Here is an 18,118-nt window from a genome sequence, read left to right as displayed (position 1 = left end):
ACAGAGAAAACCAGCATCATCTTTCATAAAACCATTCCTGCAATAAAGAATGACTATCCCAAAATAGTAAACACACGTCCTAACAAACCGATGACCGAGCTCGATAGCTGCAGTCGCTTAAGTGCGGCCAGTATCCAGTATTCGGGAGATAGTAGGTTCGAACCCCACTGTCGGCAGCCCTGAAAATGGTTTTCCGTGGTTTCCCATTTTCACACCAGGAAAATGCTGGGGCTGTACCTTAATTAAGGCCACGGTCGCTTCATTCCCACTCCCAGCCCTTCTCGGTCCCATCGTCGCCATAAGACCTATCTATGTCGGTGCGATGTAAAGCAACTAGCAAAAAAAAAAAACCCGACGAATCACAAGCCTAACCCCACCCCTACCTCCACAATAGCCACTCCTCCTTCCCCTCCACCTACATCCCTCCCCACAGCTAACATGACCCCCAGACGTACTCGTAGCAGAACACAGCAAGTCTCCAAACATATCGGTACACAACCTCCACAACAACAATAGTAAGTACTCTTTTTATTTTCATACATACATCAGGCATTCCTTCATATGCACACTATACTTACATTAACTTATCTTTACAGATAACAACCACATAACGTGCATAGACAAGAGAGGTGTTGCCACCAACTGCTACAAAACCAAACCCTGTCTCACAGTATATATAAAACTTACTGGAGTACATCAATAGTTGAATTGCACAGTACTCAATTTTCAAAAAATTTTAATGACAAGAGTTCTTACAACACATCAATATAAAGTATATCAGCCATAGAACATTCTTGATGATCACGTAATACAACTAAATCAGCATAAGAACCACAAGAAGATTGAAGAATGAATGCTACACAACATGAACTCAAATTTTAATAGACATTTTTGAAATATATACTATGTTTTAATGTGTTATAATTTCTCAAGTGTTTTATACTGTGGCCTATATGTTTTAATGTGTTTAATGTACTCATATCCATGTACACTCAAGAGGTTTTAGTTTATTGTAACCATCACCACCACCTTTAATCACAGATATTTTAACATAACAATACTGCAATATATTTTACTTCCATTCTTCATTAGACATCCGGATGATCTAACGTAACATCTTTGTAATTTTGTCTAATGTCTATAAATGTTATGTACTAGCTGATGATGGCCGCGATAGGCCGAAACCGGTACTAGTGTAATAATCCATTCACAATAAATAAGTATTGATTGGTGGAACACTTTTCTTGCTATACATTGTTTTATCATCATCCAACATTCTCTCTACCTGTAATATTATAATTGATGATAATAAAATATAGTTGTTATTATTATGATAGGAATGAATATTTTCTTTCAATTACACTATTTAATTATAACATCAGTCGTTTGCTAAGCTTAACATAGTCGGTGACATAGCCTTCAACCTTCTCGTACATTCGCTAGCGCACATCTATTTCTTTTTTCTTCTCTCCCAAAACAGGTTTATGCCTCAGCTACCGACCCAGTATGTAGTCTCGTGGCATAAATTAGATGACCAGAACTAAATAATTATAAGGGTAACAACTCCTCAGATGAAAGCTGTTGTATGTCCGGCGCTCCCTTCTCGCTCCGCCAGCCAGCTACACGCGCGCCAGGTGTCATTCTTCTAGCCTCGACGCGCAGCCCTCAGTGCGCGTGCCTGGACAGTCGTGTGTGTACTATAAAGAGGAACTCCCAGCCTGTCCAGATGCCCACTTGCCCCGGTGTCCAGCTCCAGAATACACCCTACGTCGAGCACGGAGGCTACTCCTCTTGAAAATGTGCTTCGGCCAGGTGGACTGAATTTCTGGCAGTACGAGGTCTCACCTCTGGTCACCGCTCCTCTTCCGCTGCCCATATCCAGTCATACTATTACATACCGTTATATTTCCCTAATTAATGCAAGCTCCCTTGGTTTCGCCAAGTAAGAATTCTTTCAACATTGAACTTGCTTTTATGAACTCAGCAAGGAAGGACTTTCCAAACATTTATGTCAGTACTTCGGATAGTTTTAGACTATCGACTTTTCGTATCAAGGACTATCTTTTCGAGATAGAAGTGGATGTAAATTCTGCAAACCTGTATATAGTGTACAAAAGATAGACTCTTTCTCAAGATTCCTAATTCATTTTGCTTCAAGTTAAATTTCAGTTTTATTTGTGTAAATAGTGTATTTTACATTTGAAGCGAATAATAAAGTTGTGTTTTGTAAATCTCAACCTTGGTTACAACACAAGCCATACATTTGCAAAGATCACTAACCCAAAGTAATACCACTCGGTCTCATTAAAGCATGCCATCAGGCCTTTTGAAACTGTCACAATATGTAGGCGTAAAAGTCATGTGTTCACTATTTATTCCTTTTAAATTTAGAAATACTGCCTTCCAACAAAAATAGCCAGTAAAACTCAGAATACATTCATCAGTTTGTTAAAGAACAGTGTCGAATGTTACATGTACAATTTATAGCTCTTTAAAGCCTAGACACCAAGCTCGATAGCTGCAGTCGCTTAAGTGCTGCCAGTATCCAGTATTCGGGAGATAGTAGGTTTGAACCCCACTGTCTGCAGCCCTGAAGATGGATTTCTTTGGTTTCCCATTTTCACACCAGGCAAATGCTGGGGCTGTACCTTAATTAAGGCCACGGTCGCTTCCTTCCCACTCCTAGCCTTTCCCTGTCCCATCGTCACCAGAAGACCTATCTCTGTCGGTGTGACGTAAAGTAGCAAAAATAAAGCCTAGACGTTGTGTGTTCACTGAACAGAATTGACGTTATTGCTTATTGGACCCCCCTTACTTATTTTGGGGGCTGTAAATGTGGGAGAAAAAGGGGTCTGATACACAAATAAATACGGTAACTGTTGCTGTTCATGTCTTCTTCCATGTGAATGGGTTGCTTAGGACCATGCGGAATCAACATTTCCTGGCTTTGCTTGCAGCCCGCTATTCTTTCATAAGCAAAGAGTGGGCGTATTTCCGTTGCTCCAAACTTTTATGTCGTGTGGTTTTTCTCTCTTCTTCCTTGAAACCCTATGTATGTATAATTCTCCCCATTGTATCTCAGTCCTGTAGATTTGGCGATCACCAGGCGAGCTGGCCGTACGGTTAGGAGCGCGAAGCTGTGAGCTTGCATCCGGGAGATAGTGGCTTCGAACCCCACTGTCGGCAGCCCTGAAGATGGTTTTGATTTCCCATTTTCACACCAGGCAAATGCTGGGACTGTACCTTAAGGCCACGGCCACTTCCTACCCACTCTTAGCCTTTTCCTATCCCATCGCCGCCATAAGACCAATCTGTGTCGATGCGACGTAAAGTAAGTTGTAAAGTAGATTTGGCGATCCTAATTCTTGAAAATCTTTCTCTATGTGTTCATACCAATTTGTTGTAGTAGTCTTGTTATTAGGGAATTGTGATGTTTAATATATAGTCAGTTTGGGTCCAGTCTATGTAGGTATCCCAGGAATTGGTTTCTTCACCTGGGTATTGCATCTGTGATTCCAGGGATTTGTTTTTAGATTACCGGATGAGTTGGCCGTGTGAATAGGGGCGCACAGATGTGAGCTTGCATCCAGGAGATAGTGGGTTCGAATCCCACTGTTGGCAGCCCTGAAGATGGTTTTCCGTGGTTTCCCATTTTCACACCAGTCAAATGCTGGGGCTGTACCTTAATTAAGGCCACGGCCACTTCCTTCCCACCCCTAGCCCTTTCCTATCCCATTGTCACCATAAGACCTGTCTGTGTCGGTGTGATGTAAAGCAACTAGCGAAAAAAAACAAACATGGTTTTAGATTTTTGCGTTGTATTAGAATAAAGTATTCTGTCTTTGGTTCTTGGTCCTAGAATTTTTCTCATGATTTTTCATTCTGTAACTTCTGATTACTCCTTTAGTGTTTTGTGTTGCAGATTGAGCATCTTTGATGCGTAGAGTACTTCTGACTTTATTACTATTGTATAGTGTCAGTTTTTTCTATTGTGTACATAAGAATCTTAATTTTAAAATCTCTAATAGTAGATTTTGTTTGAGTATTTATACATTAGCATGCTTTCAACCTCTCTGCTAAGCCAGTTAAATAATGTTTTCTATGTCAGTTGATGACATTGGGTTATGAACATTGTATTAATTAATGCTTTAAGATATTAACTTTGTGTAACCCTCTCACTGGCTGTTTGCTAACCATCTCACTGATAATTCGACAGGAAAGACAAAGATTCTGGACAAGCTACGACGCACCAACGTACAAGATGGTGAAGCTGGAGGAATCACTCAACAGATCGGTGCTACTAACGTTCCTATTGATGCCATAAAAGAGCAGACGAAGATTGTAAAAGGAGTGAGTATACGTGCAGTCCTGCTATGGTATGTAGCTGTAGGACTAGTAATATAAAAGTATCTATAAGGATCTGTAGCTGAAGTCTAAAAATGTATCAGTTTGCAGCTGAAGTGTGAATATAGCTTAAGTGGGGACACATGGCTTCCAAAGTAAAAAATATTTTTTTTACCACTTTAAACTGAAATGAAGTTTCTCTTTCATACCTGTGAAGGAAAAAAATTCAGATATCTATAAAATTAATGGAATTATGAATTAAAAGGTACTCCCATGAAGTCAGAGTTGCTGGATATTGAAACCAAACTGTAGCCTGCCACAGCTACTTTTATTGTTTATTTTCTCGTGACTATATTCTACTACTGTCTTTAACCTTAACCTCAATTTATAGTCCTTCTTTAACAAAATTTGTTACAAGATATTTTCTAGTAAATAATACAGTAGAAGTCTGTTATAGCGAGAATTTATAACGGCGAAAAATTTACTCGCTATAGTGGATTGTTGTTATATCCGATTTTTTGTACAAGTCAGGGGGACCCTTAAACATTAGGAATCTGCACAAAATGGCAATCGCTTTGAACAGAATTTGTGTTTTCGTGGATGATATCCATACCATTATAATACCCATATAAATGGTCCATTATTGGACATTATAAATTTACTCATTCGGAACAATTGTTTCAGGTTCCCTATGAGAATCAACATCTATATCATCATGATATCCATACTACAGTTTACTCGTGTGTTATTTTTGGAAATCCGTTACTACATGAAAGTGTATGTTTAATTTCATTCTGAAAAAAATATAGTATCACTCCAGAGGCCTCTGTGACAAACATTTCAGTTTTCTTATTCAAACAGCGTCACCTAAGCGTATATGGATCATGCAAGCATATTTCAAGCACAAATAGAGAAATGAAAACCTCCTCGCTACAAATGTAAATGGGAATAGCCTTTCCAGACTGTAACTAGAACCAAAAAATATAAACTATCCTCTGAAATAAGTGATGTACTCTGCCATATCTTGGTGTATCACATTCTTACTTCATTTCAGTATATAACATTAAAATTAAGCATTCGTTTACTTCAGCCTTTATTTCTAATGAGTTAAAAATGGCTATCGGCAGATCGACCACGTCCTTTATGGTACGCATTTATTACGAAAATGTGTTATCCTCTTTCACTTTGAATTTTCTTTTAGAGAACAGGAATCGACGGCTATTACTTATAGACTCTGACATTGCTTCGAATGTTGACTAGAGAGCTCGCAAGTGCACATAGCGAGAAAACTATACCTTACCGAAAATGATAGATTGCATTTTGTGGCAAATGTTTCAGTTTTTTTATTCAAACTGTGTCATCTAACTTAACCGTACTATATGTATCATGAAAATATATTCCGAGCACAAGTAGAAAAATGCTAACCTTCTCACTATAAATTTCATGATAATAGCCTTGCCGACATTTAACCAGACGCGAGGAAATATAAACTAACCTCTGAAATCATATCTTTAGAAGTGTCCCATTCTTACTTAATTGTAGTATTCAGCATTAAAATTAAGCGATCGTTTACTTAGTCTTTATTTCTAACGAGTTAGCAACATCTGTCAACCACATTATTTACGTATTAGTTATGTAAACATGTTCTCTTCTTTCGTTTCTAATTTTCTGTATGGAACAGCAGTAGACGGGTATTACTAATTGACTCGTGACATCACCTTCGAATGTCGACGAGAAAGAGCTCGCAAGTGTACATAGTGAGAAAACGATACCAAAGGTCGCATTTTGTGACAAACGCTTCAGTTTTCTTATTCAAACACTGTTATCTAACCTAATTTAACCGCGTATGTACCATGATAAGGAAGAACTTCAAAATTACCGTGATATATCTCTTGTATTATTTATTTATCGTATGGTTTACAATCACATCACAATAAAAGTATTTTAAAATTATTTTCACGTCTGAACACATTAAGTCAAAATGTCAGATTGGTGTCTCTAATATAATTTACACCGTTTTGAGTAGCCATCAGGAACTCGGCTGGATCTCCTGAGAAAGCTGATAGAGGGCGTTCTTGGATAATATGCTGAACAGTTTGTCTTTCAGCACCACAACTACACTCGGGAGATGGAATTTTCTTCCATTTATAAAGGGAGTCTGCACCACAATTAGTTCTGATTCGGTTTAGAGTACACCAAATTTTTCTGGCGAGCTCAAAACCTGGTGGCTTAGATGTGATGCATGGCATAGCTTGCTGTTCTGGTGTTGCAGAGGTCTTCCATAATTGCTTCCAGCTGTCAATCATGTTGAAATTACTTTCAGCAAGCTTCCTTGCAGTATTCAATAGAGGGTGGCGAGAGCGAAGTATCTTCCTGTTAATAACAGGGAGGTCAAGATGTACAGGAAGAGAAGAATTGTTGCACATATTATTGTAGACCTTGATAAGTGCTTGTTCTCTTCTCATGGATGGAGGTGGTATGTGACTTAATGATGGCAGCCAGTATGTTGGAGTACATCTGATCGTCCCTGTAGTTTCTGTGCGTCTTATCTCTATCTATACGTTAGAACTATGCTCCGTCTGTGGTTTTTAGGCAGTATTTTTGACACTGCATTAAGTGTTTAGTGTGTGTTAGTGTTATCTAGAGAGTTTATGATCGTTTATCACCTATTTTAGACATAAATATTTCTTACTGTCGTGCCCTAAGTATCAGCCATATTGTTTTTGCGTGCATTCGATCCATAGATAACACTACGAAGAGAGAAACTTGATATACCGGTATAGGTTTATATTCTTTGCCTTAAGTGTCAGCCATTTTGATTGATTTGCCACCAATACCACGGTAGTCATGGAGAAGATAGACGCTATGTATGGCCTTCCCGATATTCTTAAGACTCAGAGTCTACACTTCTGATTGCGGGGACAACGTTGCTCAACGTCCGTAGGTTTTACCTGAAATTTCCCTACACGTATCCTCCGGGTGGTGCTAACTGAGCAACAACACTGGTTGCCAGATAATCCTTTGGATCTCCTGGCATAAATCACATCATATCTCTTGTAAACACGGCCTACAAAATTCTGTCTTTTATTCTTTTCAGAGTTTAAAACCATTTGCTGAAAATGTTATTGGTGACTATCAGAACGGTTTTTGTAGTAACAGATCCACTACGGACAACATATTTGCAATTAAGACTATCAATGATAAGGTGTGGAAATGCGAGGAGTCGGTTCATTACCTCTATAGATTTCTTCAAGGCATGTGATTTATTCCATAGAGAAGGGATGTGGAACATCATGATGGAGTTTGGCTTTCCCATAAAATTAATTAACATGTACAAACTGTGTATGGATGGTAATGTTAGCTGTGTTCTGCTCAAGGGTAGAAAATCAAGTTCCTTGCAGAATAAAACTGGATTGAGACAAGGGGATGCACTATCTCCTCTTCTATTCAACATTGCACTGGAGAAGATTATCAGGAAATTAGCTCTTGTACCTGCTGACATCATATTGGGAGACAACATAAAGTCCTTGCATATGCGGATTATATTGTTCTTATTGGCCGCAATGAATTAGAAATTACACAGTTACTTGTCGAACTAGAGGAAATGGCAGCAAAAATTGACAGGTGAATGATAAAAAGACACATTACGTGGTCCTACAGAGACCAAATCATGAGGAGGTTGACAGATTGCCGTTGAAGATTGGGAAATATATTTAAAAGAGTAGAGGAGTTTAATTCCTTGGTGTATTCTTCGATGATCAAAACCGAAGGCAACAGGAACACCAAGCTAGAATTAAGAATGCAAATAAGGCATTTTACTCTATAAGCCCTATATTGATCTCCAAGTTTCTAACAAGGAATGCAAAAATTATTATCTACAATACAATCATTCAACTAGTACTTCTGTATGGTTCCAAGACATGGAGTATAACTAAGAAAGAGCAGCAGCAGTTGCATGTCTTTGAGAATAAAGTTTATAGAAAAATATTTGGCCCTTGGTTCAATACTATCTCCCAAAGCTGACAGAAAAGATGTAATTATGAGATTTACACCCTCTCTCAACAACACACTTTAATGGGTATGATAGAATCCAACAGAATGCGCTGGGCTGGACATGTACTGAGGATGTAGGATAACAGAGCACCAGTAGAACTATACAAGGGATTTCTCAATGGGAGAAGACTTTCAGGAAGACCCCGAAGCACCTGGAAGAAGTAGATCGACAACATATGCCGGACCCTCCAAATTTATAACTGGGAAGAGCTGGCTCAAGATCAAAAAGGATGAAGAGGATTGTGAGTTCGGCACGGGATTTTCACCTCCCTCAGAAGCCTACGGAGTGAGTGAGTGAGTATGTACCATGAAAACATATCAAGCGTCAGTAGAAAAGTGATGACCTTCTCGCTATAAATTTACATGGAAATAGCCTAATCCAAAATTTAACCAGATGCGAGAAAATATAATCTAACCTCTGAAATCTTAGTGAATTTCAGTGTACAGTATTAAAATTAAGCGATCGTTTACTTAGCCTTTATTTCGGATGAGTTAACTGCTATCGACCACATTATTTACGTGTTTATGACGAAAACATGTTCTCCTCTTTCATTTCCGATTTTCTTTACGGAACGGCAGTTGACGGGAATTACTAATAGACTCCGACATTGCCTTCGAATGTCGACAAGAGCTCGCTAGTGGACATAGCAAGGAAACAATACCAAAGACGATAGATCACATGTAAATAATGGCTGGATGCATAAATATTGGTAACGGAAAAAATCGTGCACGCTTAATCACTCGTAATAACGCATGCGTCAGTGATAGGGCTCTTGCTGTAACCGAAGGATAATACACAGTTTAATATAGGAATTTTGAAGGGACATACAAAACCTGATATTATAACGGGGTTCTTGTTATATGCCCAACTCGCTATAGCGGACTTCTACTGTATGTTTTAATTTCCAAGTTCTAAAAAAGAAAGTTGTTGACACCAGAACAAAAAATAAATTATTTCAAAATGTAAAAAATTCTAAGTATTATTTTTGAAAATGATGGTTTAGTGCAAATTTTACAATAAGAATTTTGAAAATCAAGCATTGACAAACGTTTTAATATTGGATAACACCATTTTCCATAAATTGAAGAGCAAGTTTCAAATGTAAGAGACACTGAATTTCTTCATGAGAGTGGTTATAGGACTGAAGGAACAACATTTATAAAGTGGTCCAATTTTCATTGGTGGAAGGAAAGGAACATATGCCCCCTTAAACGTTAGAAGGGTGAGTTTTTTTACTGTTTTGTTGTCGCTATCATCATAATCGGAGCTGGACAAATCTCAAGCGCCCAGTCACCACAGTGATATAAAACGGAAGTGTAGACAACTAAAATTTATGAATGAATGAATTATTTAGTTTTCTCATGAAACTCGTGAGCAGAGCCCGGATATTATGGTAGTAATAGGTTAGAATACATTCTTAATTTATTGAGTAGGAGGTGTCTCTACTCATGAGCATTGTTGAATTTGTTTAAATTCAACAGCTTCATGTGAAAAGGGACTTAATACTGTGAATCTGCTCAGAAAGAAACTTTTATTCATTTAATGTGCACAATGTGCAAATAATTATTAAACTAGTAATCTAATATTTCCTGAATATCCATAAAATACAAGTCATGCATTAAAGATTAAAAACATCCAGCTCTTTACCAGGTGGTAGTGTCCCGAGAATGGATGTGACGGTACCACCCATTAGAGCTATGCGGATGCGCTGAATAAGATAAGCAGTTGATCGCTTATCACCGGAAATCCGAGCAATCCGTTGACTAACCTTTTGTAAAGTTGAAGCCCTCATTACCCCAGGTATCACTCGATTCAATGGCTGCTGGCACGAAGAAGAATTTGACCAACAAATCACTGTATTTTTTTCTTTTAGCATATTCCCTATTTGCGGCTGTACTTCCAGCACTCAGTGACAAAAGGGGAAGATTGGACTGGGTGAACATGTCGGCGCAGGTAAAATACCACAAGAGAGATTTACCCCATTTCCATGGCACAAGTGTCATTCCATGCGGCCTTCAGAAATAAGTTGAGATCTTCATTGAAAACAGAACTACACGAATCACCTAATGGCGAACAATATGAATGGCCCAGATCTAGAAGATTTTAAACTGATAAAATTAGTAGATTGTTATAGAAATATTAGGACTGAATAAGAATGAAGCAGCGATAAGAACAAATTGATTAATACTGTAGAGGTAAGCACGTAAATTTAATTTTTGATGCCTGGCTTCTAAGAAATTTTGTTGGCTCCTAGATTTATTTGTCATTTGTCCAGCCCTGGTCATAATTATCATCAGTTCGATCAGTTTATTTAAGAAAAGCATTACATGACAAGATTTGAATTTACTTAAGCAAAAACAATTCTTAGCTGACAATTTGGTTGTTAGTGCTGACTCTGTTATAAACTTGCTGCAGATAAGTGATTAAAATGAAAACTTACAGTTGTCCTAATAAAGTGTGTATAACTTTTGTACCAAGTTTGTTCATTGTTTCTGTGCAATTTGTTACTAATTAACCCTGGAATTATATTTTGTAAACTTTAAGTTCTCTTAGCACTATGAATGTTGGCACCATATGCGGTTAGTAGTTTGTCAGTGGCATAATTCTTCTTCTTCTTAAGCCGTTGTCTCCAAATGGAGGTAGACGATCCACACGGCCAGCTCCGATCTTGACGTTGCAGCCATGCCATGTGGATTTATTGGAATATCTCTCAGGATCTTTAATGCAGTTGTTTCCCATTGCCTTCTACATCCTAATGCAGTTGACCAAACTGGTTCCTCCGCCTTTGGGAAAAATTCCTTGTCCCCAGGGCAATAGAGTGCCCTTATCCATACCCGCTCATCCACTTTCAAAGAGACTGTTGGCACTTGGTATAGGGGATCTCCTTATACCGGGAGATAATCGGTCCCTTCATTCGTTAGCCACCTACATATAAAATATTATTCTTATATGCAGTCGTTGCCCCCTCTCTACCGCGGGGAGGTGAATGTCAGAATTTCACCATCATTGAAACAAGGACCAAATGGCATTTCCTTGTTTCTCTTCTTTAGAGAGGAGTGGCATAATTATTAGTGAGAATAACATTCCGATGAAATACGTATATTGCTGTTCTGTTCTTGTTTATTTGAACATTACACTTTTCTCTCTTTCTGTATCAACAGATGCAAGATAATTCAGCTGATCCACATGGCATGAGTCAGGAGACGGTAGCGAATATTTGTTGCAGGGTAGTTATTGCTCTTTGTTGCAGATCGAATGAATTAAGACAAATGTTGAGCAGGAAGAAGAAATCTGAAAGTTTAGAAACATGTGGGTTCAGGAGTATTATGGGCCCATTCAACTGCACTCATTTCAAGACTGGAAAAAAGGTGCCAGGAGAGGTATCACAGCACTAAATCAGGTCATCATGACATTCTATTTTTTTTGCACTCATTTCAAGACTGGAAAAAAGGTGCCAGGAGAGGTATCACAGCACTAAATCAGGTCATCATGACATTCTATTTTTTTTGCACCATAGCCATGTTGAAGTCCTGTACTCTTGACCCCTGAGGTAGATTATTAGAATCCTGTGGGTCTTCATTTTATTGTAATGATTCATTACAAGAACCTGCAAGAAATCCACAGGATTGGAAACATTTTGTAAGTGTTGAACAAACTTCTTCCCAACCTGACTTAATTCAAGACACAACATCGTTAACTGTAATTTTCTTTGCGAAGTCTGAGGTAGTGGAAGCTTCCTCCATGTGTGCTGTTACTCAAACAAAGGACATGCTTCCTGTAGGCTAGCTTAAAGGTTTGGATAACTCCTTGATAAAGAGGCTTCGGTGGTCCTGGGTGGTAAAAACTGATGTTTCACATTTTTAAACTCTATCTCAGTGAAGTGTCATGGAGTGTTTTCCAACAGAAGAACCTTCCTGTTTTGGTACACCCTATTTTTTCTGTCATAATTTGACAGTCATTTCTCAAAATATTTCTTGTCATCCAGGCTTTTTTTTTTAAAATTTGGATGCCATGTGAAGCCACTGATCGTTGAAAAATCTGTATGCTTAAAATGCCTTGGCCAGAGAGATTTTTGAGTGACTGAATGTAGCTCTTTTTCTGCAAATCTGTTTACTCACAGAGGCACTGTGAAATGCTATTTGGAAATCTTGGTGTTTCACTCGTCCAAAATGCTTATGTTTTCATCTCAGAATAAAATTGATCTGAGTTTTACCACACTTAAATTTTTTTGCTATCGCCTGTCACTTTCACCTGATCTTCCAACAAAAAGACGCTTTTTGCCTTACTCATGTCTACCCGCACGATAGAACACCAGAAGTGAAACTGCTGATAAGAAACATTCCTATATGCCTGGTCCCTTCAAGCAGCACTCACAGGAGATCTGTTATTCTTAGAATGCACTGGTCATGGAGACTTCCTGCTGATAAGATGTTGCTAAATGCAGCCACTACAGACTAGAGATTTCCCAACTCCTTTACTCAGTCATACTGTACATAACAGTACTGTAGTCACGTTAATGAAGAATGCAGACCTGTCTTTCAAAACAAAGGAATACGTTGCTACTTCTCTAATTCAAAAATGCGGGTAATGACTTTGTCAGTTCCTTTTGAATATTGTGATGTCTTTACTGTATAGTGGTTTATACAAGCGGTCTTTTAAAAGATGTCACACCAAGTAGAATGTCTGTTTGGCGGTTGGGAAGAGGAGTGGTTTTTTAAGTAGAGGTACAAAATGAATTATCCTTATGGGATTTTAAATTGGTTCCTTTAAAAATCTGTTTTCCAGAGGGGAGGTCTCTTATTAGAAGAGGTCTTTCAGACTAATTTCATTGTACCCTTTTTTCTTGCGTTTATACAGTTTTACGTTACTAAGTTTTAAAATCTGCAACGTACTGACTTTTTATCATACCTTTGTTTGATGCGATGATGAAGTGCACCCTAAAAAACAATTTAAAACACTCTGGGATACGCAAAGTCACCAAACATCTTTCACACTCATCTTATTGCATTTTTTTCTTTCTTGCCAGCCTTGCATGCCTCAGTTGCAGCATGGAGTTGTTTCTTTTAGGATTTGTGGGTATAAACCTTGCGAAATGTGCCCATTGAGCTCATACAGGGCAAGTTGGGATTTTTTGCAAAAAACAGATTGGCAAGACCGTTTGTTTTGGTAGCTATCTCATTCCATAAAGAATCATGAACATGTGTTGATAAATGTCTAGAGGAGAGGGTGCGATGGGATTTATACCAAAATTACCTGTGAAACCTTATTTGGATGGTTTATCGCCTGTTTTACTTCCATTTCCAGGCACCTTTGTTTTTTTGGAGGCAGGCTGGGTTTCATCATCACTCTCGCATTTAAACTCGCTCTCACACAAACGTTTTGTCACACTGCTATCTTTTTCACTGCTAGTAAATAAAATTTCATCACTTTGTGAAACTATATCACTGCTCAGTTCACTCTGGCTATTCTGTAATATACATTCAGTTTCATTGCTCTTAATACAAGGTTTGTTATTTCTGCTGACTGCCTCGCAGGGATCACCCTACTTTGAGAACGAATAAATTCTTGGTACATGATGAAATCTATGATGTTCATTCTAACACCAAGAGAGGGAGGGGGTGAGGGGGAGCAGCTTTCAAACGATATACTGCATGCCATACCATCTGGGGACAGAAGGCTTGAATGAGTTGCAGAAAGGTTCCATGTAGTAGACCATGTGCTAAACGTGTATGTATGAATGGTCACTGCACGTGTGATGGTCTGGAAGGCAGCTACATACTCCAATGAATTAAGGGAAGTTTTGGGAGGGGTGAATTTTTCGATAGTTGCTTTACGTCGCACCGACATAGATAGGTCTAATGGCGACGATAGGATAGGAAAGGCGTAGGAATGGAAAGGAAACAGCCATGGCCTTAAGGTACAGTCCCAGCATTTGCCTGGTATGAAAATGGGAAACCACGGTAAACCATCTTCAGGGCTGCCGACAATGGGGTTCGAACCCACTATCTCCCGGATGCAAGCTCACAGCTGCGCGACCCTAACCGCATCACCAACTCGCCCAGTAGGGTTGAATTTAGGGGACGTGTTTTGGGAGATTCTGCCTATGCACACATGCCTTATTTGTGTACTTAGGTTTTAAATCCCAGCACTGCTAAAGAAGAAAAGCCCGGCTGAGTGGCTCAGAGAGTTGAGGCGCTGGCTGTCCGACCCCAACTTGGCAGGTTCGATCCTGGCTCCTCCAAAAACTGTAAACGTAGTTGGTAAGACATAAAACCAACAACATTATTATTATTATTGTTCTTTTGAAACCATGCTGGATCACTTTAATCAACCCCTTGGTTTGTCGATTTCTTGGTAGGAACTCTCAGAGCCTTGCGGTCCTTCCAGTACTTCTTCATATGTGTTGATATTCTTGCCCATTCTTTATTATAAAAAAGAAAATTATAACAGCCTCCATACATACCACACCGAGCTCGATAGCTGCAGTCTCTTAAGTGCGGCCAGTATACAGTATTCGGGAGATAGTAGTTTCGAACCCCACTGTCGGCAGCCCTGAAGATGGTTTTCCGTGGTTTCCCATTTTCACACCAGTCAAATGCTGGGGCTGTACCTTAATTAAGGCCACGGCCGCTTCCTTCCCAGTCCTAGCCCTTTCCTGACTCATTGTCTCCATAAGACATATCTGTGTCAGTGCGACGTAAAGCCAATAGCAAAAACAAAAAAAAAACAAAAAAAAGAAACAAAACATACATACCACAAACGTACTTGGAAGATGTTTCGGAGTATGGAAACAATGATTCATATGTTTTTTGAATTGTTTCAGTACATGTCTGATAACCACAACAATCTGCATTGTGCACTGCTTTGCTGCATAACATTGCCTTTGACAGGGATGAAGACCTTGATGGATGATTACCAAACTGTACTTCCTCTTAAAATAAAAATCACCACCACCACCACCACCACAGTGACCAACCTTTAATTATTCCGGAAGAACCTGTTGTTGTACGGAGGTTATTTCATAAGTCATTTCAACTATGGTATATCGTGTGAACATGTGGCATCACCGTAATCGCAGTAAATACATTCGAAAGCTGGCGGCAAAACCAAAATCAACCGACAGATTGTGACTGCATGCAAGGATGGCTTGGTACCAGTGCCTGAAACATTCAGTTGGAGCATGGCCATGCTACAAGATGGATGTAAGCAGAGTGGAACAGCAGTCATACATGAAAATTGCCTTTCTCGCTGGCAGAAAAGCTACTCAGTGTCATATGGAACTTCTAGCAGCTGTGGGTGATTGGACATTGCCCTATCGAAGAGCTGCACGTTGGGTGGAGGCTTTCCGACAAGGATGCGTAGCAACGACAGACTCGCAGCGAAGTGGGCGGCCCACGTCTACCCGTACTGACCTGTCCGAGGCTGTAATTGATCAGTGTTTAACTGAGGACCGACGTTGGACTGTGCAGGAATTGACACGGGCAGATATGTCAAGGGCAACAGTGTTCCGTATTTTACAGCAGGACTTGAAGGTACACAAAAAGTGTTCAAAATGGGTACCATATCAGTTAACAGTGATGCAGAAGTGAACGTGATATGAGACCAGTCATATCAATCCGGAGCGATTTGAGCGGGAAGTGAAAGACATGCTCATTTGCATCGTTGCGATCGATGAAACCTGGGCATGAACGTATGAATCAGAATTGAAGACACAGTCAGAAGAATGGCATTATCCAGGTTCACCACGACGACACAAGGTGCGACAGAATCCATCACCCACGAAGGTCATGCTCATCTGGCGTATGACAGCCACAGTATTCTGGAGTGTCACCCTGTTAGAGAGGGCCACACCGTCAGTGACCAGTAATACCGCAACTTTCTGCTATACCATTTGCAACATACACTTCGGCGCAAACGTCCGGCACTGCTGGATAATGCTATCATACTCCATGATAACGCTACTGCCCACACTGCAGACGTCATCAAGAATTGTGTACAGCGGAAGGGGTGGGAAATCCTACTCCACCCACCCTACTCACCAGATCCCAGTCCATGTGTCTTTGACCTCATTCCATAACTGAAGGAAACATTGTATGGGAGGCGCTTTGCAAATAGGGTGGATATCATCACTGCATATCGGAGACAGGTGGTACACATTGATGGCAATGCCAATGACATTCAACACCTCCCCATCGTTGGCAACACTGTGTAGATGCATTGGGGGACTATTTTGAAGGACAGTAGTTGAATTTGATTTTGATTCATTTTTGTTCCATTTGTACTCTTTTCACAATAAATTTGCACAGAGTTTCAATGCGTGTGTTTCATTTCAACCTTTGCCATGACCTCTTGTACTGGAATGCATGTTATGTTTCCATTCAGATACACACTGTCTTACTAGTTCAATGCACATCGTGGAATTTCCATGTTGTCTCATTATCGCAAGATATACCGTGGTTGCCATGACGTATGGAATGACCCTCATAGTTAGAGTATGTTGTAGTTGTATATTTTCGTAGTATCAATTTGCAAGCTTTAATAATGACTATTTTTGAGGAAAATTGTCTGCTGTCTTTCACCTCATTTTGCCACTGGCTTTTCAATGTACAGTTCGTAATACCATATGGCTTCTCGAAAGGTTTTGTTGTTGGATAAGCAAGAGCGATCATAGAGGCGGTGTATGTGATGAAATACATCAGTGAACTGTTGGAAGTGATTTCAACAGCTTGCAATGACTGTATATGAGCAGTATAGTCGTACAATGCCTGCACCACATTTATAAGTAAGAAAAATCTGCATTGCTTTAACCAGTATATAGCTATACACGTGTGTAAGGGTGTAAGGATCTTTATTGGTAAGATGGTTAAACATCTAGTGGTAATTAAACTTTGAAGTAACATATATAGTGATGTTGGGGACACTCACAGTTTTTACATGCTTTTCTGTGAGATTAATAGTTTTTTGCTATTACAGTTCTTTATTGCAATAGTTAAACCTATAATAACTCATGTTACCTTTCATGTACCTCATCATGGATGATGCCTGTGAGTAATACAGAAGTTTTACCTTTTACTGTGAAATGTATGATTGTATGAGCCAATAAATGTGACTAGTAGGATGACCAACTGTTCAAGGAAGGAATGAGGGGCAAGACAGTAATAAAAAAAATTAAAGGGGGGGGGGGGCATTGCTTAATTTTGGAGGGAGAGCTACATTTTTAACTGTAATTTTAAAACAATAGATGGGACACACATTGAAGTAAAAATTGTAAAAAGGCTTGATAATATTACCTTTCTAACCATGTATAATACATTATCCGTACTTTTTGATTTCATTCCCAGAGTTCTTTTGTGGATACCTTGTATTAACGTCTTAATTACATAATTATAACCATTAATAGTGCTTCTTATTGAAAAAGAAAATTATGGAGGATTCAAAACCTGTTATTGTTATTAATAAAATTGAAGATCTTAATTATCTCATTCGGTAATATGAAACATAACTTCATGCCCTGTACAATGTACAGTGTACATGTTATGGAAAAGTTTTGGTAATAGTTTTATGACGTCAGACTATTCAGGATGCTAAATTTCAGAATACAATTTAGATACAAAATAGGAAAAGGGTTTTGGGTAGAAGAGTTCTTTGCAGGATAATTTTAGTTAATACAGTCTGGAGTACATACATGGAATAAAACTGTTGGAATTACTTCAACCACCA

At 39.1% G+C, this 18,118-nt stretch overlaps 1 protein-coding gene across 3 annotated transcripts in view; it reads left to right on the top strand.

Annotated features, from left to right (window-relative positions):
- The window catches only part of eIF5B (eukaryotic translation initiation factor 5B), a 501,408-nt gene that overhangs the window by 114,946 nt on the left and 368,344 nt on the right, over positions 1-18,118 (top strand). For all 3 annotated transcript variants that reach the window (XM_067136000.2, XM_068225162.1, XM_067136001.2), the window contains exon 11: positions 4,217-4,350. In XM_067136000.2, the coding sequence (XP_066992101.2) occupies positions 4,217-4,350 (134 nt within the window). The remainder of the gene's footprint in view (positions 1-4,216; positions 4,351-18,118) is intronic.

The sequence above is a fragment of the Anabrus simplex genome, chromosome 1 (genome assembly GCF_040414725.1).
Source record: "Anabrus simplex isolate iqAnaSimp1 chromosome 1, ASM4041472v1, whole genome shotgun sequence".
Taxonomy (NCBI): domain Eukaryota; kingdom Metazoa; phylum Arthropoda; class Insecta; order Orthoptera; family Tettigoniidae; genus Anabrus; species Anabrus simplex.
The sequence above is the reverse complement of the archived record's forward strand: the minus strand, read 5'-3'. Positions and strand labels throughout refer to the sequence as shown.